This window comes from Ranitomeya imitator, chromosome 5, assembly GCF_032444005.1.
Source record: "Ranitomeya imitator isolate aRanImi1 chromosome 5, aRanImi1.pri, whole genome shotgun sequence".
NCBI classification, from domain to species: domain Eukaryota; kingdom Metazoa; phylum Chordata; class Amphibia; order Anura; family Dendrobatidae; genus Ranitomeya; species Ranitomeya imitator.
In genome coordinates this window covers 275,452,295-275,471,369 of record NC_091286.1, presented here as the reverse complement: position 1 = coordinate 275,471,369, position 19,075 = coordinate 275,452,295, and the positions used below count along the sequence as shown (strand labels likewise).

General features: G+C 41.5%; 1 protein-coding gene across 2 annotated transcripts in view; it reads left to right on the top strand.

The window, feature by feature from the left end:
* LOC138637469 (amine sulfotransferase-like) overlaps positions 1-19,075 on the top strand; it is a 177,833-nt gene that overhangs the window by 126,483 nt on the left and 32,275 nt on the right. For both annotated transcript variants that reach the window (XM_069726182.1, XM_069726183.1), the window contains exons 4-5: positions 9,329-9,455; positions 12,477-12,571. In XM_069726182.1, the coding sequence (XP_069582283.1) occupies positions 9,329-9,455; positions 12,477-12,571 (222 nt within the window). The remainder of the gene's footprint in view (positions 1-9,328; positions 9,456-12,476; positions 12,572-19,075) is intronic.

The following is a 19,075-nucleotide window of genomic DNA, read 5'->3' as shown; positions in this document are numbered from 1 at the left end:
ACGATCTTCTAGCTTAGGGAGACTCTTCGCTTTTCCCAGAAGGCACCTGGAATATGCAAATTAGCCTCCTCAAGCTTGAATCCCTGGTTTGGTGATGCTTTCCAAGCAGCTGGTCCCGGCTGCACCTAACGATCTTCTAGCTTAGGGAGACTCTTCGCTTTTCCCAGAAGGCACCTGGAATATGCAAATTAGCCTCCTCAAGCTTGAATCCCTGGTTTGGTGATGCTTTCCAAGCAGCTGGTCCCGGCTGCACCCAACGATCTTCTAGCTTAGGGAGACTCTTCGCTTTTCCCAGAAGGCACCTGGAATATGCAAATTAGCCTCCTCAAGCTTGAATCCCTGGTTAATAATAACCACCCTTTGTTTCCTATCCCTGAGCCAGCTTTTAACCCATTTACACATATTTTCTATCCCCATTATTCTCATTTTATGTATCAACCTTTTGTGTGGCACCGTATCAAAAGCTTTTGAAAAGTCCATATACACTACATCCACTGGGTTCCCTTGGTCCAGTCCAGAACTCACCTCTACATAAAAATTGATCTGATTAGTCTGACATGAACGGTCTCTAGTAAACCCGTGCTGATACTGGGTCATGAGGTTATTCCTCTACAGATACTCCAGCATTGCATCCCTTAGAATGCCCTCCAGGATTTTACCCACAGTAGAGGTTAAGCTTACTGGCCTATAATTACCGAGTTCAGTTTTTGTCGCCTTTTTGAATATTGGCACCACATTTGCTATACGCCAGTCCTGTGGTACAGACCCTGTTATTATGGAGTCTTTAACCCCTTACCGGCATCGGACGTACTATACCGTCCGATGCCGGCTCCCTTGCTTTGATGCAGGGCTCCGCGGTGAGCCCGCATCAAAGCCGGGACATGTCAGCTGTTTTGAACAGCTGACATGTGTCCGTAATAGGCGCGGGCAGAATCGCGATCTGCCCGCACCTATTAACTAATTAAATGCCGCTGTCAAACGCAGACAGCGGCATTTAACTACCGCTTCCGGCCGGGCGGCCTGGAAATGATCGCATCGCCGACCCCCGTCACATGATCGGAGGTCGGCGATGCTTCTGAATAGTAACCATAGAGGTGCTTGAGACCTCTATGGTTACTGATCGCCGGTGGCTGTGAGCGCCCCCCTGTGGTCGGCGCTCACAGCACACCTGCAATTCTGCTACATAGCAGCGATCTGATGATCGCTGCTATGTAGCAGAGGCGATTGGGTTGTGCCTGCTTCTAGCCTCCCATGGAGGCTATTGAGGCATGGCAAAAGTAAAAAAAAAAAGTTAAAAAAAATGTGAAAAAAAATAAAAAAAATATAAAAGTTTAAATCACCCCCCTTTCGCCCCAATCAACATAAATGAATAAAAAAAAAATCAAATCTACACATATTTGGTATTGCTGCGCTCAGAATCGCCCGATCTATCAACTAAAAAAAAGCATTAACCTGATCGCTAAACAGCGTAGCGGGAAAACAATTCGAAACACCAGAATTATGTTTTTTTGGTCGCCGCGACATTGCATTTAAATGCAATAATGGGCAATCAAAAGAACGTATCTGCACCGAAATGCCATCTTTAAAAACGTCATCTCGGCACGCAAAAAATAAGCCCTCAACCGACCCCAGATCACGAAAAATGGAGACGCTACGAGTATCGGAAAATGGCGCCATTTTTTTTTTTTTTTTTTTTTAGCAAAGTTTGGAATTTTTTTTCACCACTTAGGTAAAAAATAACCTAGACATGTTTGGTGTCTATGATCTTGTAATGACCTGGAGAATCATAATGTCAGGTCATTTTAAGCATTTAGTGAACCTAGCAAAAAAGCCAAACAAAAAACAAGTGTGGGACTGCACTTTTTTGCAATTTCACCGCACTTGGAATTTTTTTCCTGTTTTCTAGTACACGACATGCTAAAACCAATGATGTCGTTCAAAAGATCACCTCGTCCCGCAAAAAATAAGCCCTCACATGGCCAAATTGACGGAAAAATAAAAAAGTTATGGCTCTGGGAAGGAGGGGAGCGAAAAACGAACACGGAAAAAAAAATAAAAAACCCACGGTCATGAAGGGGTTAAAGATTAAAAATAATAGTTTATGAATGACTGAACTTAATTCCTGCAGTACTCGGGGGTGTATCCCATCCAGGCCCGGAGATTTGTAAATTTTAGTGATTTTTAGACGCCGCCGCACTTCCTGCTGGGTTAAGGAGATGACACTTAATGGGGAATTTTTGTTAATCACTGATTATATTGTCTGCCATGGAATTTTCTTGTGTAAATATTGATGAAAAAAGTCATTTAGCATATTGGCTTTTTCCTCATCCTCATCCACCATTTCACCCAGACTATTTTTAAGGGGGCCAACACTATCACTAGTTTCTTACTATTTACGTAGTTAAATAATATTTTGGGATTATTTTTACTCTCTGGCAATGAGTCTCTCTGTCTCAGTCTTTGCTGCCTTGATTTGCTTTTTACAGAATTTATTTAATTTTCTGTATTTATTTAATGCCTCCTCACTACCTACTTCCTTTAATTCTCTAAATGCCTTCTTTTCGTCTATGTTGCATCCCTTACAGCTCTATTTATTGTGAAGTGGATTTGCATGGGCCCATCCAGTATGTGGGTTCAAAGGCTCATTGGGGTGCATATGAATTGGTAGCAGGGCAGGCCTTGCATTCAAGGCAACATTTTTTCAGGAGGCCCTCCTGGACATCTTATAAAAGGGGTATTGTGGTGCGTTGTAATTCTTGGCAGCCCAACCACTCACAGCGTAGGCTACAACTGTTTAGGAGACTCACAGCTTAATAATGGCCCTTTAAGAAGATTAATGCCGCCTGATGCACCAGTAAAATAAAACCCTGTGACTTTAACCCCTTAATCCCATATGACGTACTATCCCGTCCAGGTGACCTGGGACTTAATTCCCAGTGACGGGATAGTACGTCATATGCGATCGGCCGCGCTCTCGGGGGGAGCGCGGCCGATCGCGGCCGGGTGTCAGCTGACTATCGCAGCTGACATCTGGCACATTAACCCCCGGCACACCTCGATCAAACATGATCGCGATGTGCCGGCGGTACAGGGAAGCATCGCGCAGGGAGGGGGCTCCCTGCGTGCTTCCCTGAGACGATCGGTACACGGTGATGTACTCACCGTGTACCGAGCGTCTTCTCCCTGCAGTCCCCGGATCCAAAATGGCCGCGGGGCTGCATCCGGGTCCTGCAGGGAGTACTTCCGGGTCGCCTGCAGCTCTGTAAGCCTGCAGCGATGTCAGTGAGATCGCCGATCTTACAGAGTGCTGTGCAAACTGTAAGATCGGCGATCTGTGATGTCCCCCCCCGGACAAAGTAAAAAAGTTAAAAAAAAAATTTCCACATGTGTAAAAAAAAAAAAAAAAAAAATTACTAAATAAATAAAAAAATATTATTCCCATAAATACATTTCTTTATCTAAAAAAAACCAAAAAAACAATAAAAGTGCACATATTTAGTATCGCCGCGTCCGTAACGACCCGACCTATAAAACTGTCCCACTAGTTAACCCCTTCAGTGAACACCGTAAGAAAAAAAAAAAACGAGCCAAAAAACAACGCTTTATTATCATACCGCCGAACAAAAAGTGGAATAACACGCGATCAAAAAGACGGATATAAATATACATGATACCGCTGAAAACGTCATCTTGTCCCGCAAAAAACGAGCCGCCATAATAAGCAAAAAAATAAAAAAGTTATAGTCCTGAGAATAAAGCGATGCCAAAATAATTATTTTTTCTATAAAATAGCTTTTATTGTATAAAAGCGCCAAAACATAAAAAAAAATATAAATGAGGTATTGCTGTAATCGTACTTACCTGACGAATAAAACTGCTTCATCCACTTTACCAAACGCGGAACGGTATAAACGCCTCCCCCAAAAGAATTTCATGAATAGCTGGTTTTTGGTCATTCTGCCTCACAAAAATCGGAATAAAAAGTGATCAAAAACTGTCACGTGTCCAAAAATGTTACCAATAAAAACGTCAACTCGTCCCGCAAAAAACAAGACCTCACATGACTCTGGACCAAAATATGGAAAAATTATAGGTCTCAAAATGTGGAGACGCAAAATCTTTTTTGCTATAAAAAAAGCATATTTTAGTGTGTGACGGCTGCCAATCATAAAAATCCGATATAAAAATCGCTATAAAAGTAAATCAACTCCACCTTCATCACCCCCTTAGTTAAGGAAAAATAATAAAATTAAAAAAATGTATTTATTTCCATTTTCCCATCAGGGCTAGGGTTAGGGTTAGGGCTAGGGTTAGGGTTGGGGCTAGGGTTAGGGCTAGGGTTAGGGTTAGGGCTAGGGCTAGGGTTGGGGCTAGGGTTACTGCTAGGGCTAGGGTTAGGGCTAGGGTTAGGATTGGGGCTAGGGTTAGGGTTGGGGTTAGGGTTGGAGCTAAAGTTAGGGTTAGGGTTGGGGCTAAAGTTAGGGTTTGGGTTGGGGCTAAAGTTAGGGTTAGGGTTGGGGCTAAAGTTAGGGTTAGGGTTTGGATTATATTTACGGTTGGGATTAGGGTTGGGATTAGAATTAGGGGTGTGTCAGGGTTAGGGGTGTGGTTAGGGTTACCGTTGGGATTAGGGTTAGGGGTGTGTTTGGATTAGGGTTTCAGTTATAATTGGGGGTTTCCACTGTTCAGGCACATCAGGGGCTCTCCAAACGCGACATGGCGTCCGATCTCAATTCCAGCCAATTCTGCGTTGAAAAAGTAAAACAGTGCTCCTTCCCTTCCGAGCTCTCCGGTGCGCCCAAACAGGGGTTTACCCCAACATATGGGGTATCAGCGTACTCAGGACAAATTGGACAACAACTTTTGGGGTCCAAGTTCTCTTGTTATCCTTGGGAAAATAAAAATGTGGGGGGCTAAAAATCATTTTTGTGGGAAAAATAAGATTTTTTTTATTTTCACGGCTCTGCGTTATAAACTGTAGTGAAACACTTGGGGGTTCAAAGTTCTCACAACACATCTAGATAAGTTCATTGGGGGGTCTAGTTTCCAATATGGGGTCACTTGTGGGGGGTTTCTACTGTTTGGGTACATCAGGGGCTCTGCAAATGCAACGTGACGCCTGCAGACCAATCCATCTAAGTCTGTATTCCAAATGGTGCTCCTTCCCTTCCGAGCTCTGCCATGCACCCAAACAGTGCTTCCCCCACACATATGGGGTATCAGCGTACACAGGACAAATTGTACAACAACTTTTGGGGTCCAATTTATCCTGTTACCCTTGTGAAAATACCAAACTGGGGACTAAAAATCATTTTTGTGAAAAAAAAAGAATGTTTCTTTTCACGGCTCTGCGTTATAAACTGTAGTGAAACACTTGGGGGCTCAAAGCTCTCAAAACACATCTAGATAAGTTCCTTAGGGGGTCTACTTTCCAAAATGGTGTCACTTTTGGGTGGTTTCAATGTTTAGGCACATCAGGGGCTCTCCAAACGCAACATGGCGTCCCATCTCAATTCCAGTCAATTTTGCATTGAAAAGTCAAATGGCGCTCCTTCCCTTCCGAGCTCTGCCATGCGCCCAAACAATGGTTTACACCCACATATGGGGTATCAGCATACTCAGGACCAATTGCACAACAACTTTTGTGGTCTAATTTCTTCTCTTACCCTTGGGAAAATAAAAATTGGGGGCAAAAAGATCATTTTTGTGAAAAAATATGATTTTTTATTTTTACGGCTCTGCATTATAAACTTCTATGAAGCACTTGGTGAGTCAAAGTGCTCACCACACATCTAGATAAGTTCCTTAAGGGGTCTACTTTCCAAAATGGTGTCACTTGTGGGGGGTTTCAATGTTTAGGCACATCAGGGGCTCTCCAAACGCAACATGGCGTCCCATCTCAATTCCAGTCAATTTTGCATTGAAAAGTCAAATGGCGCTCCTTCCCTTCCGAGCTCTGCCATGCGCCCAAACAATGGTTTACACCCACATATGGGGTATCAGCGTACTCAGGACCAATTGCACAACAACTTTTGTGGTCTAATTTCTTCTCTTACCCTTGGGAAAATAAAAATTGGGGGCAAAAAGATCATTTTTGTGAAAAAATATGATTTTTTATTTTTACGGCTCTGCATTATAAAATTCTATGAAGCACTTGGTGGGTCAAAGTGCTCACCACACATCTAGATAAGTTCCTTAAGGGGTCTACTTTCCAAAATGTTGTCACTTGTGGTGGGTTTCAATGTTTAGACACATCAGGGGCTCTCCAAACGCAACATGGCGTCCCATCTTAATTCCAGTCAATTTTGCATTGAAAAGTCAAATGGCGCTCCTTTCCTTCCGAGCTCTGCCATGCGCCCAAACAGTGGTTTACCCCCACATATGGGGTATCAGCGTACTCAGGACAAATTTTACAACAACTTTTGGGGTCCATTTTCTCCTGTTACCCTTGGTAAAATAAAACAAATTGGAGCTGAAGTAAATTTTTTGTGAAAAAAAGTTAAATGTTCATTTTTATTTAAACATTCCAAAAATTCCTGTGAAGCACCAGAAGGGTTAATAAACTTCTTGAATATGGTTTTGAGCACCTTGAGGGGTGCAGTTTTTAGAATGGTGTAACACTTGGGTATTTTCTATCATATAGACCCTCAAAATGACTTCAAATGAGATGTGGTCCCTTAAAAAAATGGTGTTGTAAAAATGAGAAATTGCAGGTCAAATTTTAACCCTTATAACTCCCTAACAAAAAAAAATTTTGGTTCTAAAATTGTGCTGATGTAAAGTAGACATGTGGGAAATGTTACTTATTAAGTATTTTGTGTGACATATCTCTGTGATTTAATTGCATAAAAATTCAAAGTTGGAAAATTGCGAAATTTTCAAAATTTTCGCCAAATTTCCATTTTTTCACAAATAAACGCAGGTAATATCAAAGAAATTTTACCACTATCATGAAGTACAATATGTCCCGAGAAAACAGTGTCAGAATCACTGGGATCCGTTGAAGCGTTCCAGAGTTATAACCTCATAAAGGGACAGTGGTCAGAATTGTAAAAATTGGCCCGGTCATTAACGTGCAAACCACCCTTGGGGGTAAAGGGGTTAAATGTAAAGTGGGCACTTATTGTTATAGGGGAACTCAGGTTACTTTGACTGTCAAAGGGGCACACAGGGCAATATTAATTTCTAGGGGCAAAATGTGGGCACTGTTTTCTAGGGCACTTGCACCCAGTATTACTATATTATAGAGGGGTGCTTTAGAATTTAGAGGGCACAGAGAACCACACAGCAGGTGCAGTAATAGTGACACATACGGCAGCAGCGGCTCAGTATCGGGGTATCAGGTTCAGTAATAGGGACACATACGGCAGTAGCGTCTCAGTATTGGGGTACCAGGGGCAGTAATAGGGACACATTCGGGAGCAGGGGCTCAGTATTGGGGTATCAGCAGGATGAGGAGTTTGTGCAGTATGGGAATAGATGGGGATGGCTGGAATATGAGAAGTGAAATGTGTATTTGTTGTATTCTCTGCAGACGACTTGTGGCTGGAAGAAGTTGTCGGTCTGGGCCAAATGGAAAAGATGGGAAAAATGAACAATCGTCATCAGAAAGGATGTCAGCAGTAATTCCTCTGTAACTGTGCTGTGATCTCTTATATGTTCTGTAGGACTGGTATCTATCACTGACCATATGGCGGTAATATCCATATTGGTCTTTATATAGAGATTATCTTCAGTAACAGCGCTGTCATCTGCTGAGGTTCTCCTCCACTATTAGGGCGCATCACCGAGTTGTAATCAAGGTTACCTGGTTAGGGACCCACTCAGAAGTTTCGCCCCCCCCCCGAACCAAAACCCTAGCTACTAGGGTTGAGCAAAACGGGTCGGCCATTTTCAGAAGTCGCCGACTTTTGGCAAAGTCGGGTTTCATGAAACCCGACCCGACCCCTGTGTGGGGTCGGCCATGAGGTCGGCGATCTTCTGAATCTGGTATCGGAATTCCGATACCGAGTTCCGATATGTTTGCAATATCGGAAATCGGTATCGGAATCCATATTTAAGTGTAAAATAAGGAATTAAAATAAAAAATATTGCTATACTCACCCTCTGACGCGCCCTGGTACTAACTGGCAGCCTTCCTTCCTTAGAATCAGCGCGTGAAGGACCTTAGATGACGTCGCGGCTTGTGATTGGTCGCGCGACCGCCCATGTGACCGCTCACGCGACCAATCACAAGCCGCGACGTCACCGAAGGTCCTTCAAGCGCTGATTCTTAGGAAGGAAGGCTGCCGGAAAGAAGCAGGGCGCGTCCGAGGGTGAGTATATACCTAATAGGAATATACTCACCCTCAGACGTACCCTGCTTCTTTCCGGCAGCCTTCCTTCCTAAGAATCAGCGCTTGAAGGACCTTCGGTGACGTCGCGGCTTGTGATTTGTCGCGTGAGCGGTCACATGGGCGGTCGCCCGACCAATCACAAGCCGCGACGTCATCTAAGGTCCTTCACGCGCTGATTCTAAGGAAGGAAGGCTGCCGGTTAGTACCAGGGCGCGTCAGAGGGTGAGTATAGCAATATTTTTTATTTTAATTCTTTATTTTACACTTAAATATGGATCCCAGGGCCTGAAGGAGAGTTTCCTCTCCTTCAGACCCTGGGAACCATAGTATCCCATTGCACTGCATTGGGTTTCGTGTTTCGGCCGACCCCGACCCCGACTTTTCTATAGGATCGGCCGATTTCACTCGACCCGACTTTTGAGAAAGTCGGGTTTCGTGAAACCCGACCCGATCCTATAAAAGTAAAAGTCGCTCAACCCTACTAGCTACGCCTCTGATGGGGACAGATTGATCTACTAGTGATTGTTCTGCACTCATCAATACTCGTCTAACTAAGAAATAAAGTTGAACTCTGTATCATTTTTCTGTTCCTGTATCAAAAAAGAAAACACCTAATGCAGTTTGGAACCTAACTAACTCTTCTATGTTAGCATATAAAAGTCTTCTATATCAGGGGTGTCAAACTTCATTCCTCGAGGGCTGCAAACAGGTCATGTTTTCAGGATTTCCTTAGCATTGCACAAGGTGCTGGAATCATCTGCAGGTGATTACATTATCACCTGTGCAATGCAAGGAAATCCTGAAAACATGACCTGTTTGCAACCCTCGAGGAATGCAGTTTGACGCCCCTGTTCTATATGGCTTTTATATTCTGTTTTAAATAGTTATTAACTGATGAAGAAATATTTGCATAACGTATTGAACATTTATTAACTAAATAATAAATAAGCCCATAAAATCAAAAGTTCAGATTTTTGTTTTTTTATTTTCAGATTATATATGTGAGTCGAAGCCCAAAAGATGTCCTTGCGTCATACTACCACTTTTACAAAATGAATCCAATTTTAGAATCCGCAATAGATTGGGAAATATTTATACACCTCTTCATATCAGGGAAAGGTAATGTAGAAGCAAAGAATGAGTTTTTCATGTGATTATAAGCAATGCAATGATAATCATTTTTTGTTTTCAGTTTTTAAATTAACTAGTCTTTATATATGCAAAATGAGCGCAAACACTAAAGGTATTTTGAAAGTAAATTTTAGGTTTCATTTACTTCTGTGATTCGACTTACATTGAGTAGTGTTACATGCAGCACTGTACTATTAGTCAAATCTTGTAGAATATGAAAATTGAGTGAAGCCTCAAATGCAAATGAAAAAACCATAGGCATATGTATGTTTATATGACAGCTGTCCCTGGAATGTTTCCTATTCATATTCCATAAGATTTTACGGTCATATAAACTGAAGGGTTATATAGATGAGAAATTATCTAAAAGTATCTGCAGAATCAGTGTTACTGCTACAAGGTATTTTTACAATGACCATCATTTTTTTAGCGATATAACATCGCAATGTGAATGAGTTGTAATATATTGTGAGAAACAGTGCCACTTTGTGCTAATATGTCACAAGGATTTCCTTAAAGATCAGGCATTCAATTTTCAATTATAGGGAACATGTCCTCAGAACATTACATATTTAGTTAATTAAAGCATTCAAGTTGAACATACATTTTAAGTAGATTTTTTTTGTTGTACTATTAATATTTAAATACGCTCACCAGTCAATGAGTATCCCCAGTCTATTGCCTCGTATGGTCCTGGTATTGCTGTAAGGCATATCTCTAAATGATATTAGCATCTTTAGCACCATGGGGACCCCATTACTATGTACACAAAATAGAAAATAATAAAAAAATAAAAGCAGACTATAACATATACACATACTGAATATGCTGTTTACATTGGGGAAAATAGGTACCGTACTTGATTCACTGCCGATTTTGCAGGTTTTCCCACCTACAAAAAATGGAGAGGTCTGTAATATTTATCGTAGGCACACTTCAACTGTGAGAGACAGAATCTAAAAATAAAAAAAATCCCAAAAATCACATTATATTTTCACATAATTAATTTGCATTTTATTGCATGAAATAGGTTAGACATTTCCTGTAGTTCTTGACCAAGTTTGCACAGACTGCAGCAGGGATTTTGGCCCACTCCTCCATACAGCGCTTCTCCAGATCTTTCAGGTTTCAGGACTGTCATTGGGCAACATTGAGTTTCAGCTCACTCCAAAGATTTTCTATTGGGTTCAGGTCAGAAGACTGGTTAGCACACTCCCGAACCTTGAAATGCTTCTTATGGAGACACTCCTTAGTTGCTCTGGCTGTGTGTTTCAGGTCATTGTCATGCTGGAAGAATCAGCCACGACCCGTCTTCAATGCTATTACTGAGGGAAGGAGCTTGTTTGTCAAAACCTTGTGATACATGACCACATCTTTCCTTTAATACAGTGCAGTCATCCTGTCCTCCTTGCGGAAAAGCACCCCAAAAGTATGACTTTCCCCCACCATACTTCATGGTTGGGAAGTTGTTCTTCCTCCAAACACGGGGAGTGGAGTTCATACCTAAAAGCTCAGATGACACCTGACCTTCTCCCATGCCCCTTCTAGATCAGCCAGATGGTCAATGGTGAACTTCAAATGGGCATGGACGTATTCTGGAATGATCAGGGTTACCTTGCGTGCCCTGCAGGATTTTAATCCATAATGGCTTATTGTGTTACTAGTCTTATAGTTTGTGACTGCAGTCCCAGCTTTCTTCAGGTCATTCACCAGGTCCACCCATGTAGTTCTGAACTGATTCCTGACCAAAATTTCTCAAAATCATACTTCTCTTATGAGGCAAGATCTTGCATGGAGCCCCAGACCGAGGAAGATTGACAGTCATCTTGTGTTTCTTTCATTTTCTAATAATTGTTCCAACAGTTGTTGCCTTTTCACCAAAATGCTTAGCCATTCCCAGCCTTGTGCAGATCTACAATTTTGTCCCTGGCATCCTTAGACAGCTCTTTGGTCTTGGCCGTGGTGGAGAGGTTGGAGTGTGATTGATTGTGTGGAAAGTTGTGATTTATACATGTAACAAGTTCAAACATGTGCAATTATTACAGGCAATGCGTTCAGAATAGGAGGGCTTCTTAAAGAAAAACTAACAGGTCTGTGAACGCCAGAATTTCTGCTGGTTGGCAGGTGATCAAATAATTATTTCATGCAATTTAATTATTCAAAATCATACAATGTGATTTTCTGGATTTTTATTTTCAGATTCTGTCTCTCACAGTTGAAGTGTAACTACGATAATTATTACAGACCTCTCCATTCTTTGTAGGTGGGAAAACTTGTAAAATCAGCAGTGCATCAAATACTTATTTTACCCACTATATAGTCATATTGCACGACTCATTAAAGGGTTGATTGTGACTTGTAGGACCGCTACTTCCAACAGGTGGCGCTATAGAGTTAAGTCTTCTTTTTCTCTGAAGAGGCAATTTGCATATGTAGAGACAGAGACTCCGATGTCAGCGATGATTCACTTACTGGGCAACTTACTGTATGTTTTATAAAATCACTGTCTAATCAGAAGGAGATTATCACTAGAGGACTATTAAACCTTCTCCCATATAATTCTCCATATTCATGAGCTCTTTATAACCACCCCTCCACTATTGTTTAGCAGCTTTCTGCCTATGCAAAGTGTACACAGAAGACTTTTAATCATCGGGTGGGGTTATAAGGACCTCAGTATTCAGAGGACTGGTAGAATTGCAGATAAAACAGTGATCTTATTAAAACTGCCAAATAAATGATTAAATTACATATTGGAACCAGGGTCTCTGCCCCTACATTATGCTGATCTGATATGGGTAGCCTAAGACCGGTGACAGATTACCTGGAAGTCTTTTTTTGGCAACAAATTGCAGATGGTCACTGTTTCCGCTATAGTGCCTGCTGACAAAGTGGTAGTTTCTAATTTGTAGATTAGCCCTCAAATTTAATTCAAGAGTGATCATCAAAATTGTAAACTGTTAATGTATTTACAAATTCTATAGTGATAAAGTTTATCTTATTTTACAGTCGCAAGTGGCTCGTGGTTTGATCATGTAAGGGACTGGTACCAGCGCAAGGAGGATTTTGACATACTTTTCTTGACATATGAGGACATGAAAAAGGTAATTAAAGGGACTCTGTCACCTGAATTTGGCGGGACTGGTTTTGGGTCATATGGGCGGAGTTTTCGGGTGTTTGATTCACCCTTTCCATACCCGCTGGCTGCATGCTGGCTGCAATATTGGATTGAAGTTCATTCTCTGTCCTCCATAGTACACGCCTGCGCAAAGCAATCTTGTCTTGTGCAGGCATGTACTATGGAGGACAGAGAATGAACTTCAATCCAATATTGCAGCCAGCATGCAGCCAGCGGGTAAGGAAAGGGTGAATCAAACACCCAAAAACTCCGCCCATATGACCCAAAACCAGTCCCGCCAAATTCAGGTGACACGTTCCCTTTAAGATCATTTACATTATACAAAAATATCTCCATTCCTAGGGCATCCCATAGAATGTGTACCTATATAAAGATGTTATTGCCAAAGACCGAAAATCTGACAATTGTGATGTCTAGTTTCTTATTCTTTTCCAATAAGTACCGTATGTTGAAATATACGTCCATTTTTTTAGTTTAAGTTGAAATGCACAAATATTCTGCTTTACAACAGATTTTCATTTTTTTTTTTTTAAGCTAAAGGGGTCGTGCCACAAAAAAAGTACATTTTAATTAACAGATCTTGAAATAAAAATAAACTACACATTTGGATGTGGTTAAAAAACAAAGTCCCTGTGCTGAGATAAGCTCCTGGGCAGGGGAGGAAGCAAAATAAACTAGACATTTCAGCACAGGGTCGCAGATGATTCCTTCTGTAATGTAAAACATTTCCCTGCTTGTTTTTAAACAATATTTTACCTCAAGGAAAGAAGAACTTGTGATCCCGTGCTGTAATGCTTGTATCCTCTTTTGCTTCCTCCCCTGCCCAGGACCAGTGATATGATCAGACCATGTCCCTGTACGGACAGACACGACCATTACACAGTACACAGCAGGGGCACATTCATAAGATTATCTCAGCACAGGAACATTTTTGTAAACGCATCCAATTGTGGAGTTTATTTTTATTAAAATATACTTTTGCTTGTAGCACAATCCCTTTAAAGGAGTTTTCCAGGAATAGAAAACATAAATAACTGAAGAAAATGTTAATAGATATTCATTTTTAAATATAGTTATATGAAAAAGTTTGGGCACCCCTATTAATCTTAAGCTTAATGTTTTATAAAAATTGTTTTTTTGCAACAGCCATTTCAGTTTCATATATCTAATAACTGTTGGACACATTAATGTTTATTGTACTAACAGAAAATGTGCAATCTGCATTCAAACTAAATTTGACAGGTGCATAAGTATGGGCACCCCACCAGAAAAGTGACATTAATATTTAGTAGATCCTCCTTTTGCAAAAATAACAGCCTCTAGTCGCTTCCTGTAGCTTTTAATCAGTTCCTGGATCCTGGATGAAGGTATTTTTGACCATTCCTCTTTACAAAACAATTCCAGTTCCAGTTCAGTTAAGTTTGATGGTCGCCAAGCAAGAGCAGCCCTCTTCAAATGATCCCACAGATGTTCAATGATATTCAGGTCTGGGGACTGGGATGGCCATTCCAGAACAGTATAATTGTTCCTCTGCATGAATGCCTGATTAGATTTGGAGCTGTGTTTTGGATCATTTTCTTGCTGAAAGATCCATCCCCTGCGTAACTTCAACTTAGTCACTGATTCATGAACATTATTGTCAAGAATCTGCTGATACTGAGAGGAATCCATGCGTCCCTCAACTTTAACAAGATTCCCGGTGCCGGCATTGGCCACACAGCCCCAAAGCATGATGGAACCTCCACCAGATTTTACTGTGTGTAGCAATTGTTTTTCTTGGAATGCTCTGTTTTTTGGCCGCCATGCATAACGCCTTTTTGTATGACCAAACTACTCAATCTTGGTTTCATCAGTCCTCAGGACCTTCTTCCAAAAAGAAATTGGCTTCTCCAAATGTGCTTTTGCATACCTCAGCCGACTCTGTTTGTGGCGTGCTTGCATAAACGGCTTCTTTCGCATCACTCTCCCATTGTTATGATACGGTGGTCTAGGAGCAACATGGAACGAGCTCTGAAGGAAATGGTAACTGTACTGACCGCAGTCCCTAAGCTCAACACAACACTAGAAGTAGCCGTGGAATGCTCCTAACTCTCCCTAGGCATCTCGTCACAGCCTAAGAGCTAACTACCCCTAAAGAAAGAAGCAGGAAAACTATCTTGCCTCAGAGAAAATCCCCAAAGGATAGATTAGCCCCCCACAAATAATGACTGTGAGTGGAGAGGGAAAAGACATACACAGAATGAAACCAGGATGAGCACAGGAGGCCAGTCTAGCTAAATAGATAGGACAGGATGGAAAACTGTGCGGTCAGTATAAAACACTACAAAAATCCACGCAGAGTTTACAAAAAAAATTCCACACCTGACTAAAGGTGTGGAGGGCAAATCTGCCTCCCAGAGCTTCCAGCAAGACAGAATTAATTCACACTGATAAGCTGTACAAACATAGAAAGCACAGAATGGATAAGTCCACAATCTATGGACAGAAAAGAGCAAGCAAAAACTTAGCTTAGCTGAACTGGTCAGAATAACAGGCAACTCCAAAGAGATGTGAATCCAACCAGGAACCATTTACAAGTGGCACTGGCTGAAGACAGAGCCAGACCTAAATAGCCGAGCAGAAGAGAAGATAAGTGGAGGCAGCTGATGACAGCTAACTCCAAGGAGCAGCCATACCACTAGAAACCACAAGAGGGAGCCCAAGAGCAGAACTCACAAAAGTGCCACTTACAACCACCGGAGGGAGCCCAAGAGCGGAATTCACAACACCCATACAGCTTCTCCTTGTGCAAAGTGCGTTGTATAGTTGACCGATGCACAGTGACACCATCTGCAGCAAGTTGATGCTGCAGCTCTCTGGAGGTGGTCTGAGGAATGTCCTTGACTGATCTCACCATTCTTCTTCTCTGCCTTTCTGATGTTTTTCTTGGCCTGCCGCTTCTGGCCTTAACAAGAACTGTACCTGTACTGTAACTGTACTGACCGCAGTCCCTAAGCTCAACACAACACTAAAAGTAGCCGTGGAATGCTCCTAACTCTCCCTAGGCATCTCGTCACAGCCTAAGAGCTAACTACCCCTAAAGAAAGAAGCAGGAAAACTATCTTGCCTCAGAGAAAATCCCCAAAGGATAGATTAGCCCCCCACAAATAATGACTGTGAGTGGAGAGGGAAAAGACATACACAGAATTAAAACAGAATGTGAAACCAGAATGAAACCATTTCCTTACTATGTTCCGCACAGTGGAAATTGACAGGTTAAATCTCTGAGACAGCCTTTTTTATCCATCCCCTGAACAACTATGTTGAATAATCTTTGTTTTCAGATCATTAAACAGTTGTTTTGAGGAGCCCATGATGCCACTCTTCAGATGAGATTCAAACAGGAGAACAACTTGCAAGTGGCCACTTTAAGTAGCTTTTCTCATGATTGCATACACCTGGCTATGAAGTTCAAAGCTCAATGAGGTTAGAAAACCAAATAAAGTGCATTAGTAAGTCAGTAAAAAGTAGGTAGGAGTATTTAAAACAGGAAAATGATAAGGGTGCCCATACTTATGCACCTGTCAAATTTTGTTTGAATGCAGATTGCACATTTTCTGTTAGTACAATAAACCTCATTTCAAGGCAGAAACATTACTGCATCCAACAGTTATTATATGAAACTGAAATAGCTGTTGCAAAAAAAACAATTTTTTATAGAACATTAAGCTTAAGGTTAATAGGGGTGCCCAAACTTTTTCATATAACTGTAATAGAGATGAACAAATCTTTAAAAAAACATGTAATTCTTTAGCCTTGCCAAATTTTCATCCAAAATTATTTTTTTCAGAGAAGTGATTTGCAGTAAATCCCAAGTTCTTCAATGCCTTCAACTGCCCTGAAAAATATATATATAACTCTGCTGAGGTCTCCTAGGACTGCCTTCTTTAGAGAAGCACTTCTCCCATCAAAGTTTTTAGCCTTTTAATATATTGCAATCATCATATTCAATAGCACCATGTACTTACAATTGCTCATTTTGACTTTCTGCCCAGTAATTCGTTTTCTCTGCTCTATGTTGAAATAGAATGTATATTTTGAGTGCATAAATCATTCCATTCTTCCTCTTGACCCAGCTGCTGCCTGACCAAGTCCTGACTTTTGCAGTGACTCATGACACATATCCAGAAAATAGACCTCCTATTTCTACATAAGGAATAGAAGGACTTCGTTAGTTTTTTATCTAGTGATGTCATAGAAAAAAATGGAAAACAGGATATTTAACTGGGTAGAAAGATAAAATGAGCAATTGTAAGTACACAGTGCTATTAAATATCATAATTACAATTTATTAAGAGGTTACAAACTTTGATGAGAGTGCTTTCATGTCATCAACACAACCTTAATAATGTCAAAGTGAGCTCAGCATACAGTGTGTATATGGCTATGGGTAAATAGATAGTAATTGGTGATAACACATTGAACTGACACACTTTTTATCATTTTAAAAAAGTAAAAATGTTCTCTTTTGTGGGGCAGATTCCTGCCATTCCAATATTTATACACAAGTGATGTACACAGTCTAGCTCCTGCATCTCTGCCTGCAGTCCTTCTCTCCCTGCAGAGAAACCAGAGTACTCACCGCCGAGGTTCCAGTCCTGCTCCTTCCATGTCTGTTGCCTGGGGTGCGTGCACTCCTAGCAGGTCTCCAGACACTGTGCTTAGAGTGTGCGCACTCTTCCTCTTTCTTAAAGGGGCCACGCACATTCCTCTGAGGTGTCCCCAGCCAATAGCTGGAGGTCTATTACTATTTAAAGCGCCTCGTCCAACATGGAGGTGCCTGTGCAATGTTGTGAGTTTGTTCCTAACACGCTTGTCAGTTCTCAGGTCCCAGTACTTGTATCCTAGCCTACTGCACCCTCAAATGTTTTCGTCGACGGCAGCCGAGTCAGCTGCACCCGCAAGTGCTTTCCTCAACCACAGCCTTGCCAGCTGCACCCGCCAGTGCTTTCCTCAATCGCAGCCAAGTCAGTGCTCTGTCAGACTCTCCTGTCTGCGCCCGCGGTTCCTGTCATCTTCTCTGCCTGCCTCGATCTGTTGGACATTTTCCTGGGCCATCCCAGCTACCCTTTCCTAGGGGTCAGCTGCCATATACCTAAGGTCAGGCCTGGAGTAGCACCTGGATCACCTCCCTTGTCTCTCCAAGGACCGCGTTTTCGTTAGCTGCTGCATGTCCATGGTCAGATTGGGTGAAGCTCTAGTCACGCCCCTCCAGGTCCTTGGGCTTTGGCACAGTGGTTCCACAACCCAGCCACACACAGTTACACACAGAACTAGTCATGGATTTTTGACAAACGGGTCAACAAATTTTCAATTTTTGGAAGGCAGCAACAGGTTTGGTAAAGGAAAAGGCTATAGCTTTTTAACCCCTTCATGACCCAGCCTATTTTGACCTTAATGACCTGGCCGTTTTTTGCAATTCTGACCAGTGTCCCTTTATGAGGTAATAACTCAGGAACGCTTCAACGGATCCTAGCGGTTCTGAGATTGTTTTTTCGTGACATATTGGGCTTCATGTTAGTGGTAAATTTAGGTCAATAAATTCTGCGTTTATTTGTGATAAAAACGGAAATTTGTGGAAAATTTTGAAAATTTCGCAATTTTCACATTTTGAATTTTTATTCTGTTAAACCAGAGAGTTATGTGACACAAAATAGTTAATAAATAACATTTCCCACATGTCTACTTTACACCAGCACAATTTTGGAAACAAAATTTTTTTTTGCTAGGAAGTTATAAGAGTTAAAATTTGACCAGCGATTTCTCATTTTTACAACGAAATTTACAAAACCATTTTTTTTAGGGACCACCTCACATTTGAAGTCAGTTTGAGGGGTCTATATGGCTGAAAATACCCAAAAGTGACACCATTCTAAAAAATGCACCCCTCAAGGTGCTCAAAACCACATTCAAGAAGTTTTTTAACCCTTCAGGTGCTTCACAGCAGCAGAAGCAACATGGAAGGAAAAAATGAACATTTAACTTTTTAGTCACAAAAATTATATTTAGCAACATTTTTTTTATTTTCCCAATGGTACAAGGAGAAACTGAACCACTAAAGTTGTTGTCCAATTTGTCCTGAGTACGCTGATACCTCATATGTGGGGGTAAACCACTGTTTGGGCGCACGGCAGGGCTTGGAAGGGAAGGAGCGCCATTTGACTTTTTGAATGAAAAATTGGCTCCACTCTTTAGCGGACACCATGTCACGTTTGGAGAGCCCCCGTGTGCCTAAAAATTGGAGCTCCCCCACACGTGACCCCATTTTGGAAACTAGACGCCCCAAGGAACTTATCTAGATGCATAGTGAGAACTTTGAACCCCCGGGGGCTTCACAAATTGATCCGTAAAAATGAAAAAGTACTTTTTTTTCACAAAAAAATTCTTTTAGCCTCAATTTTTTTCATTTTCACATGGGCAACAGGATAAA